The 25,993-nt window shown below is 41.4% G+C and overlaps 1 protein-coding gene and 1 long non-coding RNA gene across 3 annotated transcripts in view; one reads left to right on the plus strand and one right to left on the minus strand.

Moving 5' to 3' along the window:
- LOC110046757 (dual E2 ubiquitin-conjugating enzyme/E3 ubiquitin-protein ligase BIRC6-like) overlaps positions 1 to 18,937 on the plus strand; it is a 41,583-nt gene extending 22,646 nt beyond the window's left edge. For both annotated transcript variants that reach the window (XM_089292541.1, XM_089292542.1), the window contains exons 24-43: positions 163 to 1,162; positions 2,019 to 2,815; positions 3,287 to 3,475; positions 3,611 to 3,811; positions 4,419 to 4,546; positions 4,743 to 4,882; positions 5,635 to 5,766; positions 6,201 to 6,398; positions 7,006 to 7,167; positions 7,557 to 9,292; positions 9,956 to 10,199; positions 10,914 to 11,070; positions 11,855 to 12,032; positions 12,531 to 12,744; positions 13,496 to 13,917; positions 14,506 to 14,735; positions 15,415 to 15,576; positions 16,024 to 16,101; positions 16,762 to 16,950; positions 17,352 to 18,937. In XM_089292541.1, the coding sequence (XP_089148667.1) occupies positions 163 to 1,162; positions 2,019 to 2,815; positions 3,287 to 3,475; positions 3,611 to 3,811; positions 4,419 to 4,546; positions 4,743 to 4,882; positions 5,635 to 5,766; positions 6,201 to 6,398; positions 7,006 to 7,167; positions 7,557 to 9,292; positions 9,956 to 10,199; positions 10,914 to 11,070; positions 11,855 to 12,032; positions 12,531 to 12,744; positions 13,496 to 13,917; positions 14,506 to 14,735; positions 15,415 to 15,576; positions 16,024 to 16,101; positions 16,762 to 16,950; positions 17,352 to 17,582 (6,788 nt within the window). In that variant the 3' untranslated portion in view covers positions 17,583 to 18,937. The remainder of the gene's footprint in view (positions 1 to 162; positions 1,163 to 2,018; positions 2,816 to 3,286; positions 3,476 to 3,610; positions 3,812 to 4,418; positions 4,547 to 4,742; positions 4,883 to 5,634; positions 5,767 to 6,200; positions 6,399 to 7,005; positions 7,168 to 7,556; positions 9,293 to 9,955; positions 10,200 to 10,913; positions 11,071 to 11,854; positions 12,033 to 12,530; positions 12,745 to 13,495; positions 13,918 to 14,505; positions 14,736 to 15,414; positions 15,577 to 16,023; positions 16,102 to 16,761; positions 16,951 to 17,351) is intronic.
- Positions 18,938 to 21,122: 2,185 nt separating this feature from the next.
- On the minus strand, positions 21,123 to 22,427 carry LOC149110606 (uncharacterized). The gene is made up of 2 exons (XR_016208119.1): positions 22,359 to 22,427; positions 21,123 to 22,278 (listed from the first exon to the last, which is right to left on the minus strand). It is a non-coding gene; the product is annotated as an uncharacterized LOC149110606 (long non-coding RNA).
- Between the last annotated feature and the right edge of the window lie 3,566 nt (positions 22,428 to 25,993).

Raw genomic sequence — 25,993 nt, forward strand, 5'->3', positions numbered from 1 at the left:
GAAACCAGCATATGCCCCAGTAGTCTGTGTGACACTGAGCCATTGCAGATTTTACTGCTGAATTGTGCATCCCATAAAGTAAACTTGTGCTGTAAAAAGTGTCTGGCTCTTGTGTGCTCATAGTTATTATAATTATTAGTAACTGTTGTTATGTCTACCTAGGTGGACAAGGAAGCAAATCATGTGATACTCCAAAGAATGGAACCGCACAAACTCCTGCAGTTCCAAAAAATGGCACAGAAAGTCCACCTGTGACAAGCATCATGGAAGCTAAGGAAAAGAGTATTCTTCTGGCTGATTTGGAATATGTTAGTTCGTATGATTTATATCCGGATTATGACTTGCCTTCTGAGGGAGAACTTCAGGCCCCAGGTTGGATGGGAGAGTTAGGTGACATTGGTAATAGCAATGAGATGCCACAGCCAACACCAGTGCATGAGAAGCCAGTAATGCCATCTTCATGGGAAGCAAAAATCGGTCCACCTCCAGTAAAACTTTCATCTGCCATTGACATGCGGCTAGAACTTGGTGTTGAGATGGAAGCAGAACAAGATCTTAAAATGTTAGAGCTTCTCCAAGTGGATGCTATTGCAAAGGCATTGAGTACCACGATGCCATCCTCGAAAGGGACCACTGAGCAGCCAAGAAGGACTCTGCCTAGAAATATGAATGGCTCCTTAGTAGAAGAGACACTGCAGGCAGCATTTAGTGAGATCTTTAAAGACTGCAACAGTCCAGATGTAGATATCCCATCTCTTCTGCAGTTGTGGCTAAAGATTCGACTATGTTGTAGCAGCTTGCAACTTGATACAGCATCACTGAGAAATTTAATGTCACACGTAGTGAACCAGCCAGGAACATCTCCACAAACCCAGCAACATTGCATACAAGTCCTTACAGTTTTGTGTGAAGGGCAGTTGATGAACTGTGCTAACCCCGAACTTCAGGCGTTTCTTAGTAATGAAAATCTTCTCAAATTTTTAGTTAGGCTACTATTGCAGATGCCATCATTTGGATCACATCCTATCTCACCCAATTCCAAACCAGTTAAAGCATTTCTGACTTCTTTGCAGTCTGCTGTACAGGGCCACAATGATGCAACACTTTCCCAGGTATTCCAAGAGCTGTTGCTTCGGACGATACTTGAACTTTGTACAGGAAGGTACTGTTCTTTTGCTTTTGTCATATTGGCCTTTTGAATTAATGTTTATGCATATACTTTAAATGAAGGGTAAGGTTAATGCAATGCGTGGTGGTCAAATGGTTAGCTTACAGAACTCCAGATCAAGTGGTCCAGGTTCAAACCCTAGCCTGGTGGTAGAGAGGATTGTGGTGCGCTAAGACAACCAAGGCCAAAACCTGAGCTCAGAAATGTATATTCATGTCTACAGTACATGAATGAGTAATGTTCTCTATTTTGGCTTCATAGCTGTTTGTGAGTCTACAAATGTTGTATAAGCCCTGAAGATTCAAACATAGAACACTTTACGTAGTGAAACGTGCAAAACGTAGAGTACCTTGGCTATTTTTAATTTTATCATGTCCCAAGCTCTACATTCACTCCTAGAGCTGATGCTCATTGACAGATCTTACCCTTGCCATTGAGTGTTAAGATTCAGTAGGATTCCTTTTAGTCAATCTTCTGCCCAATTTAGGCAATCCAGTTTGCGTGGACTTTTATTGTTGCTGGGATAAAACTCCGATGGCAAGATGGCAAGATACTAGAGTAACTTCCAAGAGCATTCCATGAAAAACAGATTCAAATAGCAATCTGAATAGTCTACCTCCTTAGGGAAAGAAATTGTTTTGATCATCCATATTAGAGTTTTGGTGACTGATGTTTTAACAAGCTGAACAGAAGTCAGCTCCAGAGTCAAGAACATCACTTGGCTCCAAAGACGACTTCTGTTCTGAATACTGAAATGTCAGCTTCCAACAGCAGTCATTTTGAGGACCACTTTAACCTGAGCAATTGCACTGAAGAAGCTACGTAACTGTTTTCTTTCTATACATTGCAGACTCGCCAACAGACAGGCAGTACTGCAGATGGAACCGGTCATTGACTTATTAGCAGGAAACGCAAATGCTGTATGGCATCAAGTAGAGCCTAGTGTTGTGATACGACTTGCAAAAGCTACTGCAGAACTTTCTTTGAATCACCTCACCCACAAGAGGGGCATTAGTCTTCTTCCTTCCACTGATGTCCTTGCCTCAGCTCCGAATGGAGTGAGTGCTGACAAGCTGGATAATAGTGCATGGCTTCTTCAGCTACTTAGTTTAATCATCCAGATATTACAGAACTCTCCAGTGAAGCCTCTTGGCAACAACAGAAATCAAACAGTGGTAGATGTTATTGCTGAAAGTAGTCAAGGACAGAATTCCACTGAATTGCAAGGTGTGCCAACCAATGGTAGCAGCAGCAGTTCAACATCAGTCACTTTGACTGATAAATTGGTAACTGAGAAAGAGTTACTCCTGTGTCTGTTGGAATGCCTCAATCAATGTTCTACGGATAAACAAGGAGTGCTAGGCTCAGAAGCTTCCATTTCCCAGGAAAAATTGTCAGCTGATGGGAAGATCTCTGGGAAGGCCACTTCAGTTGAAGATGGAGTCTTGCAACTTTTGTGTGTCATTCAAAACCAAGTTGCTGACCTTGAGGTATTAGTTGATGGAGTCCTGGCATATCTCCAGACATCCACAACAGAAGATGTAGAGTTATCTTCAACATCTGTTAGGCATCTATCAGACGCGCTGCTTTGGTTTTTGTTCAAACTTTTTGGTTCCTCTCAAGCTGTGACTCAGTTTTACGAAAAGGGTGAGTTTTATTTAAATTATGTATTCCTGAGAGAGTTTGTAAACTATGGACATGGAGTGGTGAAAACGTTGTCACCCACTGCAAGTATTACACCTGCACTATTGCTAACCTGTGAGTTGCTACTGACTGAAGTATTTGCAAATCAAATCTTGGCTCTGGATAGTGAATCTCATGAAGATTTTCTAAGAATTTCCCAGTTGGAGCATAATAACCCATATTCCTATTCTTGGTATTAAACTGGAACTGTCTTGCAGCAAGAGTGTGCATGAATTTAAATTTCCAGGAAGTCAGGGCACCTTTAAAAGAAATTATTTATTTTCAATATGCACGCCTCGTCAGGTGTAGATAAAGTGGATAGCAGTATTTGTAGCCATGGGGAAGGTATTTCCACTTTGTGTGAATGAGATGCGGGCTTTCCCTTCCTTATTTTACCACTGTTATTCATTTTACATGTATTATTCATTCACTTAGGTGGTCTTGACATTGTGTGTAAGGCAATTGTAGCAGGGCAGGCAACTTCCCTGGACCATACATCCCATGGTCTTCTCTCTGTTATGCAAGAGTTGACAAGTAGGGCTAGCAGGAGTGAACCCAGCAGGGGTTTAACAGCTACTGGAGAGAACGATTGGACCAAACGAGTGATCAACTTTGCCCCATATGGTTAGTTCTTGCATTTTTTTTTCTTGGTTCTTGGTTTTTATAGTCTGAACAGATGTGCATGTTGCATTCAACTTATGGTGATTCTATGTTTGTGAAAGGAATTTTTCGCATTGTTGTTTGTCTTCTGTTTTGCAGGAAGTATTCACTGCACTTCCTCGCCCAGGCATCCTCCTGATGCCCTGTTGAAAGCCACAGCTCAGCATCGTCGTGCTCGGTCTGCAGCATGGTCATTCAGATTTCCTGCCAATGAGGAATGGTGTGAGTTGGTTGTTAGTCTTCCCACAGCCATCTTGTTACATGAGGTGCACATTCAGCCACATTCCACGGGCCTTTCAAGTAAGTGCTCATCTTGTTTATTTGCCTGCTTTGGGATTCCATACTCCATGTAACTGATGTCACTCACACTATACAACTGTTTAATTAAAACACTTTCTGTGGTCCCTTTGTTGTCCAAATTTGTGGGGCTTGACTGTTCTAATAATTGTACGATTTTGATTTCTGAATAAAGAAACCTGGTTTTGAGCTTTGCATCGTTGTGACATGTTCTAGGGTAGGACACCTTACCCTACACTGTTCCTCTTGACCTAGAATATAAAATGGGTACTAGTGATCCTTGGGAAATTCCATTGGAGTAGGAGCCCATTCACGGGGACTAGTGATGCTCCTAGTCGCCTCATCCTACGGATACTGGGATGAGATCGTGCCTTGTTGGCCAGTGGCCCATGCGCAACTTAAGTTTAAGCTTTACATTGCAAAGTTACTAGCCCAGTTACTAGGGATTTTTAACCCAAGTTCCCTAAACCCGATGTGGGTAATACCTACAAATGCATTTCGATTTACAAAGTTTCTAGCCTGTTGGCTGTTGATTTAGGTGATATGTATCCCTTAAGCCGTAGTCTCTTTTTTGTACTCAGAGTAAAGCTTCTCGTTACTATCTTTTCAGCATGCCCGTCACATGTGTCACTTGATATCAGTAATGATAGTCACGTCCTTGTTCCCGTTTGTGAACCAGTTCTCACCACTGGAATTACAGTTATCAAGCTTAAACTTGAACAAACTCAAGTAGCCCAGGTAGGATATCTTTTTCTATGTTGACGTCTTAGTCGTTTTCCTTTAACAATTGTATCGCTAAATGGAGGTTGGATGCCTGAGACATCCTGGAGCTTCCCCTATTGGTAGCCAGCTTCTAGATGGAGACTGCTCCCATGGCTGGCAAATCCAGCCATGTTTCTAATCTCTTGTACATTTCTATTTTTATCCTCTGCAGCATGTCCACATTCACTGTCATTGTCCACGGGACTCTCGTGTCTTGGGGCTGTCACAGATCAAGGTTATGGGAACATCACTGCATGGATCTCAGAGCTTAGTGAACCAAGAACTCCAAACCTTGAAGGGTCAAGCAGTTAGGTAAACACAAAGAAATACCTGAATGTTTAAAAGGGGATTTTACATGTGAAGTATATAACAATATTACTGGGCTCAAGATCGACACTTTTCCTTACAGCTTTCTAATTTTCTTTTTGGTAACTTAGTTTTTCAGTCAAAATGGTTAGTGCCGTCATTATATTCACTTGCTAACTATGAGCAATTGTGGGATCACATAGAAAAGTACCTGTGCCTACATGCAGTTGTGTTTAAGAACGTTTGGAGAGATTTGATGCTTACCCGACATGTTTGTCTGGATTTCGAAGTCTCTCATGGGAATAAAGAAACAATGGAAACTTCACAGATTTGTCATTTTGTGCTTCAGCTACCTTAGCATTGATGTACTAGACATAATCCATTACCAGCTTCTATCAATCAGCATGACATATAAAGGATATGAAGGACGCGAACGGGTGCCGACATTCATAAGTATATTCTGACCTGGAGTGCCGTGTCCTGACAATAAATTGTAACAGTCATTACAACAATTCATCAATACAGTTAATGACAGAAAATCAATCACTTCTGGGAGTGAGATTTATTTCCTTTGACTTTTTGTTCTTGTATGCAATGAAGCCCTTATCTACCCTACCAGTCTATTAATATGAATACCTGATTTTTACGTTCATTTTAAAAAAAGAAAAAAAGCCCGTTTCATCCGCCTGAATAGCAAATGAAACTCTAGCTTGTGAGAGCAAGTCATATTCTAAAACAAGTCGTGTTGTTTTCCTCAGTCTTGGTTGGATTCAGTTACTGGGTCAGTGCCTCTCCCAAGGAGCCAACTTGTATCAGGAGACAAAGGATCCCTCAACACTGCTCTCAGATGTATTTAGCACTTGTGTCAGGTTGCTGTTATCACCACAAAGGTAAAGTCTCACTCCAGTGTTTGCAAAAAGTGGTGGGATTTGTAGTTGGGGTACCAGATCTCCCTGCTGATGCATTTTTCCTGGCCTTCGCTCTATTTCATAAAACACCAGTGAACTGCTTTCGCAATCTACCTGGATGATGGCAGTTCTTAATTTGTACCAAAGGGATTGTAGAGATTGATAAGTGTCATGGACAAAGAAAGTAATCCTTTTCTTTGAGATTTAAAACAGAAGATGTGGTTCCGTTCTTCTTCAGCTACAGTTCCGATAAGTTAATGTGCAATCCTAGGTATTAAAAATTGGTGTTATCAAAGTGTTCTTTATCTGCACCTGCATTCAATTAGTCTTGGATCACTGAAAATCTGAATTTTGCAATTGCGCTACTGAGTTTAGTCCCATCACAGATTTGTCTCTTTGATTTCTTATCTTCTCAGTGAGGGATGGTCTGCTTGTCTAGAACTGGTGCTCATGAAGTTATCCGTGCAGTTTCCAGAGCTGGGGACGATGTTAATTAAGCAGCTTCTTAAATGTCCAAGTGACGAGGAAAGAATGAGAGGACCAGTTGTGAACGTAGCCACAGTGGAACTAATCTATCAACTTGGGAAGAAACAGGATTCTTCGTATCAAGACAGGTATCGCCAGATTTATGCTCGGCATTTGACCATTTTGGGGTCTTGCTATTGTAAAAACCAAATTGACGTCAGTTTTTTATGCGTCTGCCCCCTTTGTTGATGATAAATTTCGTCGTGGTTCCACAGCTATTTTGACAACGTTATGACGCAATTTATCATCAATAAGAGGATAGACGTATAAAAAACTGACATCAATTTGTTAATTCGCCATTGAGCTAAGCTGACTGTTGATACTTTGTTGGATTAAAGTTGTTTTGGTGTAGACGTGATGCCATGTAGATTATTAATAGTGTATTCCATCAAGACATTTCTGATTTAGGACGTAACGTGCACTCCTTCCAATTGTTGCTACACCTCGCTATAATTACCATAGGTAGAATCAGGTATTTTACTAGGATGTAGTGAATTTTTTTCAGGCTTTATTTGTCCACTGAAAATAGTTTAGGTAACCAAAGCATGTTTGTCTCTTTGCAAAGTGTCGTGTCTTCTTTTAAATTAATTGCAATCCTTGTTCTTGTTCAAAAAGGCACAATGATTTTCACTGTGTTGACTAGTGAGGAGGTCAATCTCCATACATTTGTGATTGAAGCTTTTCCTTGTTTTGCAGGTTGTCAGTTATGTCATCTTGGTTAGGATCCATATGCAATTCATCAGCCTCGATACAGACGGCACCCGGTCACATCCAGGCTATAGCTGCAGTCATCTGGCATGCAAAGGAAACCGATTCAGAATCTACTGTTAGTCAACATTTTTCAGAAGGGCTCTTTAGGTGCGTTCCAGTTCGATTTTGCAGTGATGAAAAACATACCACTTGTTCAATTGTGTTTAAGACATTTTCTTTATGTAATGCAACTAAGAACTTATACTATGTTACCAACGATAAGGAAATCTACCTACGCTATTTAAACCCTTTTGCCATAGTTTCTGTGATGATATTGCCATATTCAAATTGCTGATTTAAATTGGGTATGGCTATTCTTCTTATGTTGTCTTCTTTCGACAAGATATACTTCTCTTGCAGTCTCTCCTCTCAGAAAGGAGTACAGGTAGAAGAAATGGGATAGATAAATAATTTTGTGGAATAATGGGCTTAACGAGTAATAGCTGTGACGCTGCGTGATTGTTTATTCGTGTTGCTCTTGAACTTTCCCTTTTTAGATCTCTCTATGATTGGTCACAAAATATATCCGACCAGGATACTGTGAAACAAAGCATTGACCACCTCATAGGAGCTCTTTCATTTATTTGTCCAACGTATTATGAAGTGCTTTTAGAGTTGACTGGAACAAGGGAAGTGCTCAACCACCATCGCAAAAAAAGCGCTGATGCTGGTGGAACATTATCAAGCCTTTTGTCTTCCCCATCACGGCTTGCAACACTTGCAACAGCAAGCCAATCTGACGTTACAAGTCAAATACTTCTGAATTCTGGTTTACTTGAACTGATGGTGCAAGGTATCGTGGACTTTTGTCACTCAGCTTGTCATTCACAAGATCTAGGCAAAGATGCATCTTCAAGTATAAGTCAGAAAAGTCTCTCCCAGAAGAGAAATTGTGTGCCCATTAATCATCTTCAACACCTTTTAAGTTTTCTGACATGTTGTTGTAAGGAGCCAGCCATCAAGGATTGGATGGGCGAAGGCGGCTACCAGTTTTGGTTTCTGCTTCTGTCTAAGCTCTGTGCAGGACCAGGCGTTTACACCAGCTCACTATTTAGCACACCAGGCATAGCATCTTCCATTTCTAGATACACCAGTTTTGCTGTGGAGACTGCGACAGTGGAACTTTTATGCAACTGTGTTCATTTCCATCCCAAGAATCAAGAGAAAATGGCGTGCCTCCTGGTTGAGACCATTGGAGGGCACCCCTCATCGAATGCATCTGATTTGTCATCGAAACCCAAGGTTACCTCACATGTCAGTGGCTTCATACGACAGTTGATCTTACAGATGTTGCTGGAGGAGGAAACCATTCCTATTTGTTTGCATATTGAGAATGATTTGAATTTACAGACGTTTAAAGGATTTGATTTCTTTCACAAGCAAGGTTGGCATCCTCGCTTTGGTGCAGGACACTCATTTATGTTACTCACTGCTAAGTTGTCCTCCAGTCTTGAGAATCTTAGTGAACAAATTTTACTTCCAAAACCAGACAAACCAGTCGAGACACCCCCGGAGGAAAAGGTTACCAAGCATCCAATGGAAGGGATAGCTGACCCAAGTGATTTTGGCTATGAAGGATTCGAATTCCTGGAATCAGTTAGTCTTGCTGCAGGATTGAACGTGAAAAGCAAGAGAGCTGAAAAGAATGAATCGTCAGCAACAAAGGAAAATAATCCTGCTACTGTTCGGAATCAAAATCAGAGACATAACTTGTCATGCTCGTTTTACCATGAGCTGGTCGGCGATGTGCCACAAACTGTGACTTTGGCTCAATTGCTGCAGACTCTACTGAACAGAGGCTTACCTTGTGGAAGCTCTTATATTGAACTTACCGGTAAAACACAGGGCGAAGGGAGTCTACAGAACGGATTTTCGAATGCTACACCATTGTTGAGCCCCCTTGATGTGTTTGCAAAGCATGATGGACTTGCCCAGTTGTCAGTGCATTTACCTTGCCACATCATCATGCCTTCTTCTCTGACCCCTGATACTGAAGGTGGAGGCACTGAGGCAGACAACACTGAGGACCGGTTACCCTCATACCCAACCCAGCTTCCACTGCCCTTGGTCTCTCTACCTGCTTCAGTCCTTAGCACAGTTCCAGCACATTCGCTGGTAGCATTTGGTTTGTTCATTCGTCTTCCTGGGTATTACGAAGTGCTGCTTCAGGATAATTTGAGAGCTCGCTATCTTTTGAGGTTGCTCCTGGGTGCCAAACAAGATGGCGATGGAGGTAGGAATGACTGATGTCTTTTTGACAGTATATAAGTAAATCAAGAAACGCCTGTGTACGAGCAGATATTTAGATTACTCATATTGTAAGGCATTCTGCTATTGTAGTAAATGGTCAGTCAAACCCTCGGCGTAGATACTGATTACATGCAAGAGCCACAGACAGGTGGAAGAAAGGCACACAAAAAAAGCCCTCTTTGTTAGTTTTAAGTCCTAATACCTGGCTTGGTGGAGCCAGTAAGCCAGTGACGTGTTTTAGGACCTTTTAGTCTACTAACCTAGAAAAAAAGAGACAATTAGTGTCACGCTACCAGATAAAACTTAAACCTTCAAAGTTCATGGGTGCTCTTCTTACTTGTCCAGAACTGCAACATATAGGATAGAAAAATGATATAAATATGTTAGGCTTGGCCTCCGAATATTGCCCAACAGTAATATATCCAGAATATTACAAAGAATACAAAATGAACTGGACATATAGTCGATATGTAGAGATCAAACCACTTTTTTATTAAACTGATTTACTTAAAGAGGTACGATCAAGCTTGCGCGGGCATCAAGCCGTAAAACCATCCCTTTAACATAATATTTCAGGACCAACGACCATTTGACATGAACATCGCTTACCATTCTAACAAGGTGATTGTGTTTTTCTTTTTTCCAGAAGCTATCTTGTCATCGCCAGTGGCCAGCAGTCTGTCGACATTACCATTCCGGGTACTACGCACCTTGTTCCAAGTCAGCGAACTTGTGCCACAGGAAGGTGTAGCAGTGCATAGGGCAGCCGTGGAAGTTGGTGCCATCCAGATGGTGTTACTGTGTCTTGCTGTGCTAAGTCATCACAAGCCTCGAGCTACTAGCCACTCTCACAAACTGGCCTTACAAGCTCTGTCTGCATTGACTGGAAGGTACTATGAAAACTTGAAGATATGCTGCATCGTTTCACCAAAATCGTTTTTCCAAGTCGGGCTGCACCTTAGCTAGGTTGTATATAAAAGCTACAAGGAGTAATCATTTTGCCAGAACTGGTCATTGCTTTATAAACCTAGACAAGACTAACTATTAGATAAGTAATCGTATTAACTATTAGATAGGTAATCGTAGTTAGGTGTCTCCAATTAGTATACATTGTTTGCTAGCGACTTCGACACGTTAATAAAGTTCTTATCTTATCTTTATCTTTAAGAAGTAACACTGCAGATTTTGTATTTCATTTCATACAAACTCTTCATGATCAGTACATAAGGTGTAACGTTTTGAGTGGGGGTAATTGCAAATTGATGTTTTAAATAGGTGGGGAGGTGGAGAGATCGAGATTGGAGGTGATTAATAGAGATTCTAACAGAACAAAATAGCTGTGATTACTAGGAGGAAAAATGGGGTCACGATTTTACTCTGAAAGTAGTTTTTGTTTCCTGTTGCAAGCAGATGGATTTTGTATCGTTAGAGTTCCGCATAAGCATGCATGATAATCACAACTGTTAAGATAATGTTACTCTAGAATATGGCACATGAAATATAGAGAAGCCCCGATGTATACAGCACAGGCACAGTACTATGACATTATGCACCGCTACTTTCACAACCACTTGTAGTTCTCATGTGAATCTGTCTTACTCCAGCGTGTGTCGTGACAATGATATTGGAGCGGGCAATGAGAGGAGCTACTGGGCCAAAGGAACTGGTTTTGGTACAGGTTCCACATCGTCTGGCTGGGACGTCGAGCAAGCTATGTTGAAACAGAAGGCCGAAGAGGAGCATGTGACGTGTCTTCTGCAGGTGAGTGGAGTTGAACGTACCACAAGAGAGCTTCATACAAACCATCTCTTTATGTTAATGTCAAGGTGTCGCCAATTTAAGCTCACCACCACCTGGTCGGGCACCAATGTGCAGCCAGCGGTCATGGTCAGACAAACTCTCAGGCGCTGTCTGGTAATTGATTGTAAAGCCGAATGGTTTTCAGTGCATTATTTACAATTATTTCACTTCAGTCATTTTGAGTCAGTAATTAATTGTGTCCGTGACTCCAGTTGAAGGCATCTCTCTGTAGTATTCTTCCTCCCCAAGCCTTGATTGTCGCTCGCACTGTATTTACCCTGGGGAAGGTTAAGGGTACTTTGTATCATGTTTCTTAGCCTAATATTGTCAGTCGATCAAAGGAGTAGGAGTATATAGGAATTATACTCCCTGAATATATTCCTTTTTCGAGCATTTGGGCTCAACAGGCTTTTAGCAACCTTTGGTTTCTGTTGCATAAAGTGACCACAGGTATCGCAGAGGATTCCGTCTGAATGGGATTATGACCTATTGCAGGTCCCCTAGCACTACGGTAGGTTTGCGCAGTAAGTTGGCAATACAGTTAAAATTCCTGACTGGAAAGATTCAATGTAACACAGTCTGTGAGTAATGTATCTGGCGCAAGGCTCACCACAAGTTTTCGTTTAAGTGCGACACAATGGACGAACACCTGGCCAGGTCAGAGGGTTCAGCTGACAAGAGCTTGCATAATTATATGACCACTGAGTAAAAAATGCCTCTCTCTTGACATGTGATTGTGTTCTAGGTCCTTGCCAGCTACATCAAGCCTTTTGGACAACGGAGCGACTCGCACAAAGCACCATTTACCGATTATTCCCAATCAAGCACTGATGGGACCCACCCCCTTGTTGTAGTGCTACTGGAGCTATTGGAGGAATCGTGCCTGATTCCTGCTCTCTCATCCTACTTAAGGAATGACTCCGGTATTTATCCTTACGTATAACTTAAGCAGTTTGATGAAAAAGTTTTTTAAATTTCTGACTCAGTTTTACTTCCAACTGTTGTAAACCTACAACTTTGTTTCGATTTGGTAGAACTCACATGTTCCGTACATGTAATAATACAGCAATCTTTGTGTTTACAGGTATTGGAAGTTTTTATTTAACTTTTTGCTCAGTAATAAAAAACATTTAACTTCAACATCAGAATCTGTTATCTTTCATATTCATTGGTCCCTTTCTTATGTTAAATTCATATTTATGAAAGGTGAAGTACAATTTGAAGGATCATTACTTTACGAAGTTTGCGGAAAGGACCATTACATCGCTTTTCGTTAGGCTTTGGTAAATGAAGAAATTCTCAAACGTGCCATACAAATTGCGGTTTTTAAAATATACGGTTAAATTGTTGGTTTAGTCTTAAATACAGGGGTAGCGAGCATTGAATGTAACGTCACACCATTTGGCTCCTTCTCTTGCTAGTTCTGGACATGGCCCGCCATGTTCCTCTGTACCAGGCTGTACTCGAAGTCCTCCGAGCGGTTGCTTTGTGCCCAGTCCTTTTACCTTTGTTACTTCCCCGTTCAAGTGGATACTCCCCGAACCAACAAGAAAGAACTTCAAAAGAGGCACCTTCCATAGTCAGCCTTTTGGACAAGATGAAGCAGTGTGTGGACACTTACTCTAAAACTTTACGGTAAGATCTTTTCATCTCTTTAAAAAAAAATATACCGGTAGGCCTTGAAATCTCTTTGACCAAATAGACCTTTCCCGTTCCACTTCAGTGCGTACGAACATTAGTACCAGAGCGAGGTTGCGGAAGACATTTGCATACATTTGCTGTATTTATGTCATCCCAGACCTTGACTCGGCACCATTGTTTGTTGGAAGGCGGGAAAAGTCTGTTGAAGCAGGTGATCCGTGCTTTCGTGTAGTACTGTTTGGAATGCTGTACTTGGTAGTACTAACTTAAGGTCTATGGATTAAATCGAAGTTTGTGACCATTCAAATGAAAACCTGTACAACGTTATTCTAACTTTTAAGTTTGTGAATGAAACCCTTGCGTGTGACCATTGAAATAAAGTATTGAGCTGTTGTTTCATGTGGTGCTGTTAATTTTGCTGTACGAGATAGTCCTAAGTTACGTCTGTGGATGTAACGCCAGAGTGTGACTAATAATATAATATTTCTAGTAATTATTTTAAGCATGTCTGCTAGGAAACGTCTACTAAGCGGTCTAGTTTAATTTAACGAGAGAAACTTTCAAAGAGAATCTATTACATTAGAAGATGGTCTTAATTTGTTATGTAGCTGAGATTTCGTCAGAAAATGAGTATGTCACTTTCCACATTCATCACAAGTTGGACAGAAGGGCTTAATGTTGCCATGGTAAATGTTGAGAAAAGATAAACAGTGCTGACTATTTGGTCTTGTGTGTTGTCAATCAGGTCAACTCAAGGTAAAAAAGAAGATTCTCCTGTTCCAAACAACTCAGGTGGACCAAGTACCACTGCACAACCAAGTACCTCGACAGGATCAAGTAGCACAGCAGGGGCGCCAAGTACTACAGCAGAATCAGGTACCTCAGCTGGAACTAGTACGTCAGGGGTACCACGTGTTAGTTCATCAGGTCAGGGTGCGACAGAAGACAAGAAGGACCAGGAAGCGGAAGGACTCGCACAGCTCATACCTGACATCCAGGAAACAGCCAAGCTGATGCAGAAGGTGGTGCACCAATTCCACCAACAGCAGCAGCAGCACGCCAGCTGTAGCAAGATGACAGAAGGAGACGGAAATAAACCCGCGGAGGAGGCTGCTTCTCTCTCTGCCGAGGAGAGGTACTTGGCCAAAATGAAATCACTGCAGTTTGGTGAGTGTCGACCATAGCAATTGATATCCTGAAATGCCAGTCGCCTGCGAGGCAAGTGACATTCGGTCTGTGATTAGGTTTACTAAGTCTTCGGTTGAGTTTTAAAAATACTGTTGGCATTAAACGCAAGGGTTTCTTTCAGTATTTTCCTCCCTGTCCTGTCCTCCCTTTGCACCTACACTTCCCTAAATGCAGTCCTACCGTTATGCTGCTGTTGTCAATTGTATTTTTGGAGGTAGTTTAAGTATGTTTGGAAGACTGTCTTACTAATGTCATATTATACATCTACTTCTGGTAGTCCTTTACGTTGTACCACCTTCCTGTAGAAGCCCCATAACTTCCAGTTGCAAAGGTCTTATTGACGGCTATTGACTGATTTGGGCCTGGGTGTCCTCCGCCCTGACTTTAAAATGTCTGGCCAGGTGGAATTGCTCCGACGGAAGCTTTTATGCCTGCTTTGTTTTCTTCTAATTCTAGGACCAAATCAAAATGATTAATAACTTGAGTTTTGCTCGTTAATATGCGTCTGGTAGAGCATGTCTGTGTTTCGTCTAGAGTCCTAATTTGTTCACTGTTCAATGTATACAGGCACTCACAGAATTGTGATAGAGAAAGATGACGGAAAACTGGAGTTTGATTCTGGTGGCTACCACTTTGCGTCTTCAATACGTTCAGCGGCTACTGGTGGTGGTAGTGGAGGCATGGTTCGAGCCAGGCGATTGGCGCAGGAAGTGTCGTCACTTGCTACTTCACTTCCGCTCTCTAGCAGCTCGAGTGTGTTTGTTCGCTGTGATAAAGAGCGATTGGATGTCATGAAGGTATTCACGAATCTTTGTATTATTTCTATTATATTTGACACTGTATTAATTTGGGGCGAATCTCAGGTGTCTCTTGCGGAGAAAAGCAGAGTTCTTGACAAGAACAGTCTGTTTCATTGGGTTTGCCTAAGTAGGCCATTGGAACAGGGCTTTGAAATTAGCCAGCCTCGTTAAGAAAATGAGATTTGAGTTCACCGGTGGGTGATGGAGATTGGAAACTGGTTAACATGATATCAAAAACGTTGCGTATGATAAACAGTGAAGTTGTAAAACAAAGACAACTTTATAATCGCCTCTTCTTCAAAGCCTGATCATTATTTATAAAACTGTAACATGATCATTTTAATGAGCATGCAGGCAAATCCTCCGAAGGAAAAAAAGATGGCGGCTGTACATTTTACCACAATACCATGCGAGCTTTACGCGGACCATAAAGAACAAGGAAAGCCATAATTTTTGCAATAATTGTTCCTGTGTTAGCGGCATTATGTATGGTAGGTTTGAGGATTTTAGAACTTTTTTTGTACATTTTTGCGAGCGATCAAGTTTTTGTGCGCTACTAACTACTGCTACGTACCAATGTACCAGTCGCCATCTTTTTTCCTAAGGAGGATTCTACTGGTTTCATAGTTTTCATAGTTTAGGCTGACAATCTAAGGCTCTTCTGTTTGTTCATTAGGTTCTTATTACAGGTCCATCAGACACTCCTTACGCGAACGGGTGTTTCGAGTTTGATGTGTATTTTCCGCAGAACTATCCGGAGTCTCCAATGTACATCAACTTTGAGACAACTGGTCATCACAGCATTCGATTCAATCCAAACCTCTACAATGATGGAAAGGTAAGAAACTGCCTCCACCTGCTTCATTATCACTCCTATTTGCAATTTAGCAAAGGTTTTAGAAAATAACGTCACAATTAATTTTGAATGAAAATCAGTCCAGTTCTGTAACGTGATATGAAAAGATCATCTTCCATGTGCCATTCATGTTTCGTAACTAAGGCACCTAATATATTGTGATAATATGACTGAGTGGAGTGCAATTCAGGCGGTTATGGTACAACTGATTGACAAAATGAGACGACCGCGAATCGGAATGTCATTGGCATATATTGTGGAAAATCCCCTTAATGCTAAGAAAAAGGTAGCAGTGATAAATACTCGTTCCGTAGATGTAGTGACTTACTGCAAACCATTGGTATGTTATAAATTTCCTTACCGTTTGAAAAGAAATCTGATGAAAATACATAAGTTTTAACTGAGCTTATTGCGATGTTTTATGAACAGGTGTGCCTTAGTATTTTGAACACATGGCACGGCAGACCAGAGGAGAAATGGAATCCACAGAATTCGAGCTTCCTTCAGGTAAACAATTGTGCTTTTCCCAGCTCCTGGCTTAAGAGCTGTTTTAGGTAGAAAAATTATTTGTTTATTTTTGTCCTTGGTATGAGGGTTATTCCACCTGGAGCCATTTTTACCAAGCTTTTCTAAAAGAAAAGCTTTCCCTGCTAACTGAGGTAATAATTGACCCTCGCTGTCTTAACTGTGAGGGCCAATTATTGGCAGGCACTTAAGGGTGTATGCCTTGTATGCTAAACCTGACAACACCAACAACAACAACAGCAGCAAAATTTATTGTACCCTCCAGAAATGTCTTTAGATAAGTTACAAGCAGATATCAATTATAATAATTAAAGGTACCAGCACCGTGAAATAACTAAAAAGCTAGAAATGTCAGGGGTGTTTACAACGGAGGTACAATATGGTCAATAAATACTAACATGTACACTATTTACACATCATCAAACACACAAATATAACATTAGCAATGTTTAAAGCAATTTTCTAAAATCAAACCTAGCGACGGAAAGTTAGTTTGACTCGCCTACCTGATCCTGGTAGACGAGTCACAAGTAGCCATTGTTTACATGGGAAATAAGTGGGCCACCCTATTATCAGAGCGAGCGATCCTCTACCCAGTTAGGCGTACATCGTTTTCTCTAAACTGTTTCTTTCAACTCCTAGGTCTTGGTATCAATTCAGTCGCTCATTCTGGTTCACGAGCCTTACTTCAATGAGCCTGGATATGAGAGATCCAGAGGGACACCCGCTGGCCAGCAGAACTCGCGGGAGTACGATGCGAACATTTGCCAAGCCACTGTACGGTGGGCCATGTTGGAACAGTTAAGGAAGCCGTCACCATGCTTCAAACAGGTTAGTTTGCAAGTTAAGTAAGACAGTGGAACACTTCTCAATAAAGGGTTGGAGCAGCTTTCAGGTGATAAAGTTGTGGTACGACTACAAAGGAAGTTAGTTTCGGAGGATCCCGAAATCCCTAACGATTTTTGATGGTCGTCCGAAGTTTCCGAATGTCATCCGAACATTTCCGACCATTCCTGTACCCTACCAGATGCTAAACATGTTTTTATGCTATGAGAGAACGTTAATTCAAGTTTCCGTTCGCTCAAGAACAACTCCAATATATAGTTTCACTCCTTTCGTGTTCGGTGTGGTCGGAAGCATCCAAACTGTAACCCGTGTGGGGATTTGCTATGTCCTGTTCCTAGAATGTAACGTTCCAGGTACTTTTGTATTAATTCCACTCGCTTGTTTAGGTTATCCAAGCTCACTTTTACCTGAAGAAGGATGAAATCCTTGAGCAGTGCGAACGATGGATCAAAGACACGGAAAGCTTGTTATCAGGGAGGCCAGTTGGCCGTGCCATATCACATCACGTGCAGTCACTGAAACAAAATACTGAGCTACTGAAACAGGAACTCGCCAAGCTTGAGCCACCTCCTGATCACAAGGAAGGAGAAGAGGACAGTGATGAGGAAAGTGACTAAACAACAACAAGGATTCATTCAGACAAATATTTTATTAAAACGTTTGGTCCACCAAGCGTTCAGTGCAACGCTGATTCGTCGAAGGGTCCGAGTTGACACTTCAATAGCTGCCAAAATATCACATGCCAGTTGGCTTTTCAGTGACGCTGTGAAGTGCTGTTTTTCCGCTGAAAGAGTAACGCCTTGATCATGAACAAAGAAGTTTTATTGTCCGACACTACCGTTTACATATATGTTGAGCTGACAGGTTAAGAGGATTCCTTAGTGGAAGTCACAGAGCCACGGATTCTGAATGGATTTTCCACAAAAACCAACAGTTTCCGATGTGGAAATCACGTTCTGAGTCTGTTATAAGGAGATACTCGCCGACAGCCGGTGAAGTTACCAGAATAGAGGAGATTAGATGTCACGTGAATAAATGAGTGGCATGGAATTGGAGTTACGCTTGGTGTTGGAGCTGACCGTGTCGGGGTGAAACTTTATTGGACTAAAAGGCTACATCGTGCTATCTTCATCTTTTCTGTTGTTAAAATATCATTCCACAAGAAGGAACCTCAAATGCCAAGTAGGCGAAGTACAAAAACGCTTACTTAAGTCATAAACTAAAGTTGAACAAGGAAGACCTGAGAATTGCAAAGATGGACACAGATTTTGACTGAACTTCATTCAACAACCAAGACTCCTTTTAGTTGCTGCCAATATTGTATGACAAAAGTTTTATCATGCAAGTTAGTGAATAACTTCGCTATATATGAAATCTGCTGTGTTTGTTGTACGAATAACCCACAGTAGTTTGAATTTCCTGGAAAGTTTACGTAGTAGTATTTTTTTTATGTCCTGATCAATTTAGCTAATAAGTTCCAGTTCGTGCGTATTTGAATACGCACTGTATGGTTAAGGTTGGTATCATAGGCTTTTATCAACTGCAAAGTTGTTAGGTAGTGCTTATCAGATGTTATTTTTGTTTTAGTGACGAAAACTTTGAACTCGCACTGGACACTTGCGTAAATATTTAAAAGAAGGCTTCGTAATGTGAACTCTTCATTTCTCGTTCTGTGCTCCTCGCTTATTAGTGGTAAATAGGAACTTAAGGGCTTAGGAAATTCTGTACAGATTGCAAAAAATGGAAGAGGTTTTGTTTAGCCTAGACGGTACTTCTTAGTTGCAAAGTAAAGACAAAGCGTCTCGTTTTCAAATTGCGTAACTTAATAGGCGTTTAGAAAAACGGGAAAATCTTTCCAGATTTAGTATTTTGCCCTCACGAAAAATAATTGAAAGAAAGGAGCGAATTCAGTAATTCTGAAAACTATGTCTATTTGCTGCACCTGAATAAACTTTGAAGTACATAACGCAAAGACGAGATTTACGTGTTCTGGGAAGTTTTTGGTGTATCACGCTCTGTCTCCGATGGGGGGGGGGGGGGGGTCCCTCTAATGAAAGGACAAGACGAATGTTGAGGTTGCTGGAAATGACTTGAGGTATATTCGGTAGAGCTGGATTAAATGTTACTACAATATACGTCAAGTCATTTCCAGCAACCTTAACATTTTTCGTTCTTCACAACGATACCTAGTAGCATTTTCTTCTCATCGTATATCATACTGCCGTTGCCTACGTGACGTACTACACGTATTGGCCCTATGCTAGCTAGGGCCAAACACCGCAGAGAACCCACCCCTTCGGCTCCGGAAGCTTTCCGTTGTGACAGAAATCGGTGCAAAACGTGTCCTTTCATTGCACAGGGAACCACGTCTCATACTTTTTTCTACCAACGAACAAAGACGAATACGACATCACATGACCTGCTCTTCTTCCAATCTGGTTTATATGATACAGTGCAACAAATGCAATGTTCAATACATAGGCGAGACTAAACCTCATCTCAGCGACAGATTTGGTGAGCACAGACGCGTAATCGAAAAGGCCATCAAACGACACATTGATCAACCCACCGCCGTTTTAGATCACTTTACCCTTCCTGCCCATTCTATGGACAACATAGAACTCGTTCCTCTCGAATTCATCAACTCAAATAGGGACGCTATTCGCAAGGCAAGAGAAGCATTTTGCTATCTCCAAGCGGGGCAAGACCCTTGAACCTTCTGTGTTAAACAGGCGTAACGAAAGTTAATCTATTTATTTTTTTATGTATCGGCTTTAGTACACGTTCCCTTTTCCTCTATTTTGTCTACCAATCATGTCACATATTTCCTCGAGTATCATTTAAATTTTGTAACCATTTTATCCGTATCTACTTAGCTTCAGTGTAGCCCCTGAAGAAGGTTAGTCCTGTCTAACCGAAATATTGGGCATTGAATTTACCCTTTTCAGCCGTCCAGTCAGCCTTTCAATTGGTTTTATTACAAGGGTTCTCTAGTCTAATATCGTTCACGAAAAGAGCAAAACCTTTACTTTTAGATCGCGTTTTCAATTGATCGATCTCGAAATTTTGTTTGCAATTTATGACACATTTTTTTGCCTCGCGTCCACGCGTCCAAAGTCGCGTGACCCTATTAAAAACTATCATACATAAATGCTAACTTTCCGAGAATATTAAAGCAAATAGGTATAAATCACAGGAATTTAAAATTGTCAATAAGGTTCGGGTCAGAATGAGTCGTATCGAATTGTACTCCTAAAAAGCCGGAATTAAAAATGAGCTCCTGTTTATTTAGCGTTAAACAGTTGTTTGGTTCACAAGTGACACGGGCCTTTTGTTTCCACACTGGTCTTTGTTCTCTCTGTAACAAACAAATATTCCGGGGGGGGGTACTCCCATAAATTTCGGATAGGTGTGTGCCGCGAAGGGTCTTAAACCCTGACCCTATTGAAGGATGAATCAAACGAAAATTGATACCCTATTTAAGGTCCAAACCCGAAAAATGACACCCTATGCAAGGGAAGAGCAAAAACTCAAAATAGCTTGAACGGCGACTAACGACTCATATAGGGGAGTACCCCCCCCCCGGGCAAATATTGTCCCGGGAAAATTTGATGGTGACGTCTCGATGGCAAAGAGGCGCAATCGCGTGGTGAAGCAAGCAAAGGGAGGAAAACAGAGCTGAACTGGACGAACGGAGACCTCGCGGACAGAGGAGGTGGTAGCCGAGAAGGGAAGAAAGGTGACAAGTTTCTTATTTTACATTTTCAGGTAGTTAAGTTTTGTAGTCGCTTTGCGTGCAAATGAAGCGGACAAAGTCGGTCTCGGCAAACTGAGAGAAATGCAAGCAATTCCCACATTGAAGCCTCCGACGTTCAAATGTGAGATTCTGCTGCGGTTTTGGATATTCAGACAATTCAGTGGACTTGCATAGATACTCCCCGTACTGTTCTGAACAAGCAAAGTCCTTGTTCACCGTTTACACTGTTTACTCGAATGATCGCCATTTTGTCGGGTACGAAAACACGCGGCTCCAAATAAATTAGTGTCTGCAAGACTATTGAGTCCAGTGTCACAATAACTTCGGAAAAACCAGTTCTGAATATGTGATAAACTACACTCAGTGCGATTAAAGGCTTGGCAAATTTACGGGACACAACTTCGCTAACCTCGCTGTATTTTGTAATACCCCGCAGATGAGACTTGAAATTGACAGTCCACGCAGAAATCTACAAACAAAAGTACGTTGTTTAATGTTAAACCTTTTCAAACTCTGACCGACTCTATGAGCCATACATTATATTACATGCTGGTATACCATGGACACATCATGCACAGTCAATGTAAAGCTCCCGTCCCCCAACCCGGGTATATTATTAGGCGGGGATTAGGCAGTGCTGTTACCATAGTGAACTAATGCCAGGCTTTTCGGGGCAATTTCAGTGTGTCAAATGCCCTACCCTCTGGGAGTTGTAGTGTTACCACAGGCAGCCCAAGCTCTCTTTATGAACCACACAAGCAACACAATATGGCATCGAATTATAAGGGTTTATATGGGATTTTCTACAAGATATCCTTGGAGGTAGTTAAAAGTGAAAATTCTCAATAAAAATGGCTTACCTTATTCCATATGTGTGTTGTTTGCTCCTGGTGTGGTTATTTTACCGATTGAACTTGATTTAAGCGACTTTTTTGAATTCCGATTTTCCCTTTATAAAGAGAGGACAAGGCGAAACACCTCAGTCGGAACAGCCTGCCGAACGAAGTCAAAAATCCCAGGCTAAAATGTGCCCACGGCCACAAATCCACCGCAGAATTCAAGGGCAAAGGTTGATCTTTCATTTCAATCCTCTTGCCACACAATTGCAGCCCTGCGAGCGACGCCAGGCGGCTCTTCGTGTCCCCAGTGAAACGATAAAACTATGGAGGAGCTCCGTGTCGTTTGATCCGCGACATAACGACCGTTGAAATCGGCTTGGTACCCTCGTCACATTGGCAAACCAAGACTCGCGGGGGTACTAGACCGCAATTTGTCAAATTTGTCAAACGTAAGATCAACGGCGAAAGCTCCGTAGAAACTGAGGAGATCATTTTTGAAGTGGAAGTCATGGTAAGTTTTCACGTTTACGCACCTTTGAGTTACTTGGTCCTCGCCTCACCAATTTAACTTCATCTCCCCATAATTCGTTAAGAATTCTCCCGAGCAAAAGAGAGTTCAATTTGCTTACGGCAATTTCTTTCTCTTCGTATGCTCTAGACAAAATTCTGCTGGCTTCCATTACAGTTTCCTCACAATATTCGTAATTCCACAATACCCTAAGAGAAGCAAATTTAGTTTATCAGCTCGGGAATATTTTATACAAACAAATCAAAGGTGCATAAACGAGAAAACTTACCACGACTTCCACTTCAAAAATGATTGTATCTCCTCAGTTTCTACGGAGCTTTCGCCGTTGATCTTAAGTTTCTTTGGTTTTGAAGCCATTTTGCAAAAGCGTTCTGTACGATTTTTATTTAGCATTGTAAATTCGACCTGAGGGGATTACAAGAAGTTTAGTTGACAAATTGCGGTCTAGTACCCCCGCGAGTCTTGGTTTGCCAACATGACGAGGTTACCAAGCCGATTTCAACGGTCGTTGGGTCGCGGATCAAACGACACGGAGCTCTTCCATAGTTTTATCGTTTCACTGGAGACAAGAAGAGCCGCCTGGCGTCGCTCGCAGGGCTGCAATTGTGTGGCTAGAGGATTGAAATGAAAGATCAACCTTTGCCCTTGAATTCTGCGGTGGATTTATGGCCGTGGGCACATTTTAGCCTGGGACTTTTGACTTCGTTCGGCAGGCTGTTCCGACTGAGGTGTTTCGCCTTGTCCTCTCTTTATAAAGGGAAAATCGGAATTCAAAAAAGTCGCTTAAATCAAGTTCAATCGGTAAAATAACCACACCAGGAGCAAACAACACACGTATGGAACAAGGTAAGCCATTTTTATTGAGAATTTTCACTTTAACTACCTCCAAGGATATCTTGTAGAAAATCCCATATAAACCCTTGTAATTCGATGCCATATTGTGTTGCTTGTGTGGTTCACAGAGAGAGCTTGGGCTGCCTGTGGTGTTACACGAACCAACCACGAGTCAAGTCAGTTATTTATTATTTACTTTTTTGTATTGTCCCGAAAAAAAGAATAGATTGTAGAAATAAAATATATGAATATAACGGCACCAGCGACTTGCTGGAGTGTGAGGATTCACAAGAAATAACGGAACACAAACACATAATTCATCACTGAAAAGTTTAAATTACAGCAATCCCTGCAGTTAACAATCCGAAGATTCATGAAGAATATTAAGTACTCCGACATGTTTGGGTTTACCGGTGTTCAAAAGCTTTTCCCATCGTGTGTGTTTTTTCCGTGCGAAACGACAAGGGGCGTCGGCGACTGACTGAATCTCATGGAAACACAAAAATCAAACAGAAAAGAGTGGGAGAAGGGATGGCACAGGGGTGAGTGCGCTCGCCTCCCACCAATATTTGTCCCGGGCTCCCGGCGTCATATTTGGGTTGAGTTTGTTGTTGTTTCTCTACTCTGCTCCGAGAGGTTTATCTCCAGGTATTCCGGTTTTCCCCTCTCCTCAAAACCCAACGTTTCCAAATTCCAGTTCGATCCGGGAATGCACGGGCATTTCTGAAAGAGTTCATGTGAACTCCTTGGTGCTCTGTGGTAAACAAATTATATATAAGCTTACATACATACAGGACTACTTCGACTCCGGCTCACAAAAATCATGGCGATGTTTTCAGATAAATTTCGCCCATTTGTTCCTCAACTGGATCGGTGGGAAACTGATGCATTCGTATTCCTAGAGTGTTGCTAGAATTCGTACAACTTTGATAATAATTAGGGGTGCCAGCGATGCAATATCTCCATCCTCTGCGTACTTTCTCACTCAACGCCATATTGCAATCTTGTAGTCTTGTCCACAACGCTACCTCATCTGTCCTTGTGACTTGACATTTTGGCCGCGCGATTCGAAGACCATTTTTGAGAGCAAAATCACCCACAACTTTCAGGCTTTATAAAATCGCCAATTTTTTTCCAACACGGTTCAAACTTTGGAATGGTGTCCTTAAAATGTTGAACTTTCAAGGTATTCAAAAACTGATTTCCCTTCATATGCACTTAAACAAAACGATTATTGAATATGAATTGAGTTTCCTTCCAAAACATTTCTTCAATAACAATTTGGATAAGCAAAATAAATAGTTTCAATTTTTGTCCCAGGACTTTCCTCAAAAATAAAATCCAATCTGGTGGCTGAATGAGTGTTCACACTACTGGTCAGAATCTTCCATTACTGGGAAGTGTGACTATTATATATGATATTTTCTACTTGTATCTAACTATCACATAACTGAAATTTTTATAGTGATACAGTCGAGGCATAAACAAAACTATCTGCAGTTGATCGATTTATCGATGCATAACGTAAATAACAGAAAATATCTACTCTAAAACATGGTTTAATTTGCAAAATTCCGTCAAAACACAATCATTATTACGAGACACTTAAAGCTTATCCGTGACGCCATCTGGCTGGATAAGAAAGGTATCATGGATGGATGGTCTTGTTGAGTGTGGGGCTGATAACAATTTGCCACGAGGCAAACGTGTTGAAAGAGGCATTGAGGCCAATTACAACCCGAAGAAGAGTCAAATTGGCGGCAAATTGGCGGCAAGGGTCCGCATAAGGCCTAGCCAGGGTTTGGTCAAGTTGATTCACTGTGCAATGTTTAACAAGAAACCACGTATGGAGATGCTTCGAATGGCTACCCCAGCAAAATCTGTACTGGTGCTGAAGTTTACAGTATTCATTGTTGTATGTAATTACAGAGGAACCAAGGCAAGGGTGTAAGACTCAAGCAGTTCCACTACTTTCTCAGGGTATGAAAGATAATCGGCAATCTGGGATGTGCCTGAAAGCTTTCCTGTTTTTGATGACTTGTGCATCATTCTCACATTTGCGGCAACCCACCTAAACATTGCTTCTGAGAGCTTGTAGTACAATACGTGCATCAGAAGACCCACCAATTTCTTGTTTGTCCCATAGCTATTAGAGGCAAATGGATATCTTTATCCAAGAACGTCTGGACAAATCAATGATTTCAAAATGATCTCTTACGGGGAAAAGACTCGGTCTCGCTCGAAGTTTAAGTTAAAAATCTATCCCAGGAACAGGCCTTTCATCATCTGTCATAGCTTTTTATTTTCTTAGATAATTATTCTTGAAAAACTGTAAAAGCGTTAGCTTATTTTGCCTATAAGACAACTAGTTTCGTTAAAGCATCTTGTAAATCACTTCACCACTGACAACATTGAAACCGGAGTTTGCGAGTTTTCGTAATACTTTAAAAGAACGCTACATCTTCATGTACTAAAACAACTGCTAGTCGCAGTAGCTACTTCAGTTACCACTTTTACAGTTTTTTCCTTGATATCCAGATTTTCAGGTACACTTGTACGTTCCCGGTTGGTCGGTACACTTTCCATCGTTTTGACCCATATAAATGGAACACAAGCAAGCAATGTATGAGTGTTACATCCATATTTTTGTCTCCTGGCTTTGGCTGAGGCGCCTTGTTGCTGTTGTTGTTCCTATTCTTGTTTAATTTGTTCATTTGTTACTCTGTTTGTATGTTTTTGTTGCTTTGTTCGCAGGATTTTTTTTTCCTTTGCATTAGGAAAGATGGACTGAACACAGTATCTTATAGTGCTGATAGAGTTAGATTACCAGGAATAATTTACTCACCAACGTTCATCTTGCAGCATCTAAAGAATCAATACAGTGCAGATAGTTGCATCCTCCCCTGTTAACTCCGGTCAGATAGTAACCTTCTCTCTGACACTTGAGTGAGTCCTCTTTTGTCAAACGAGGTCCCGACATTCTCGTTATAGCACTGTTCATACCTATTTGGAAAACCGTTCGGCTTGCCCCATTTTCCCATCTCGATGTTATGCAACCAAGCATCATTG

Source organism: Orbicella faveolata, unplaced genomic scaffold (genome assembly GCF_042242905.1).
Source record: "Orbicella faveolata isolate gen_17 unplaced genomic scaffold, um_ofav_v1 contig_24, whole genome shotgun sequence".
Lineage (NCBI taxonomy): Eukaryota > Metazoa > Cnidaria > Anthozoa > Scleractinia > Merulinidae > Orbicella > Orbicella faveolata.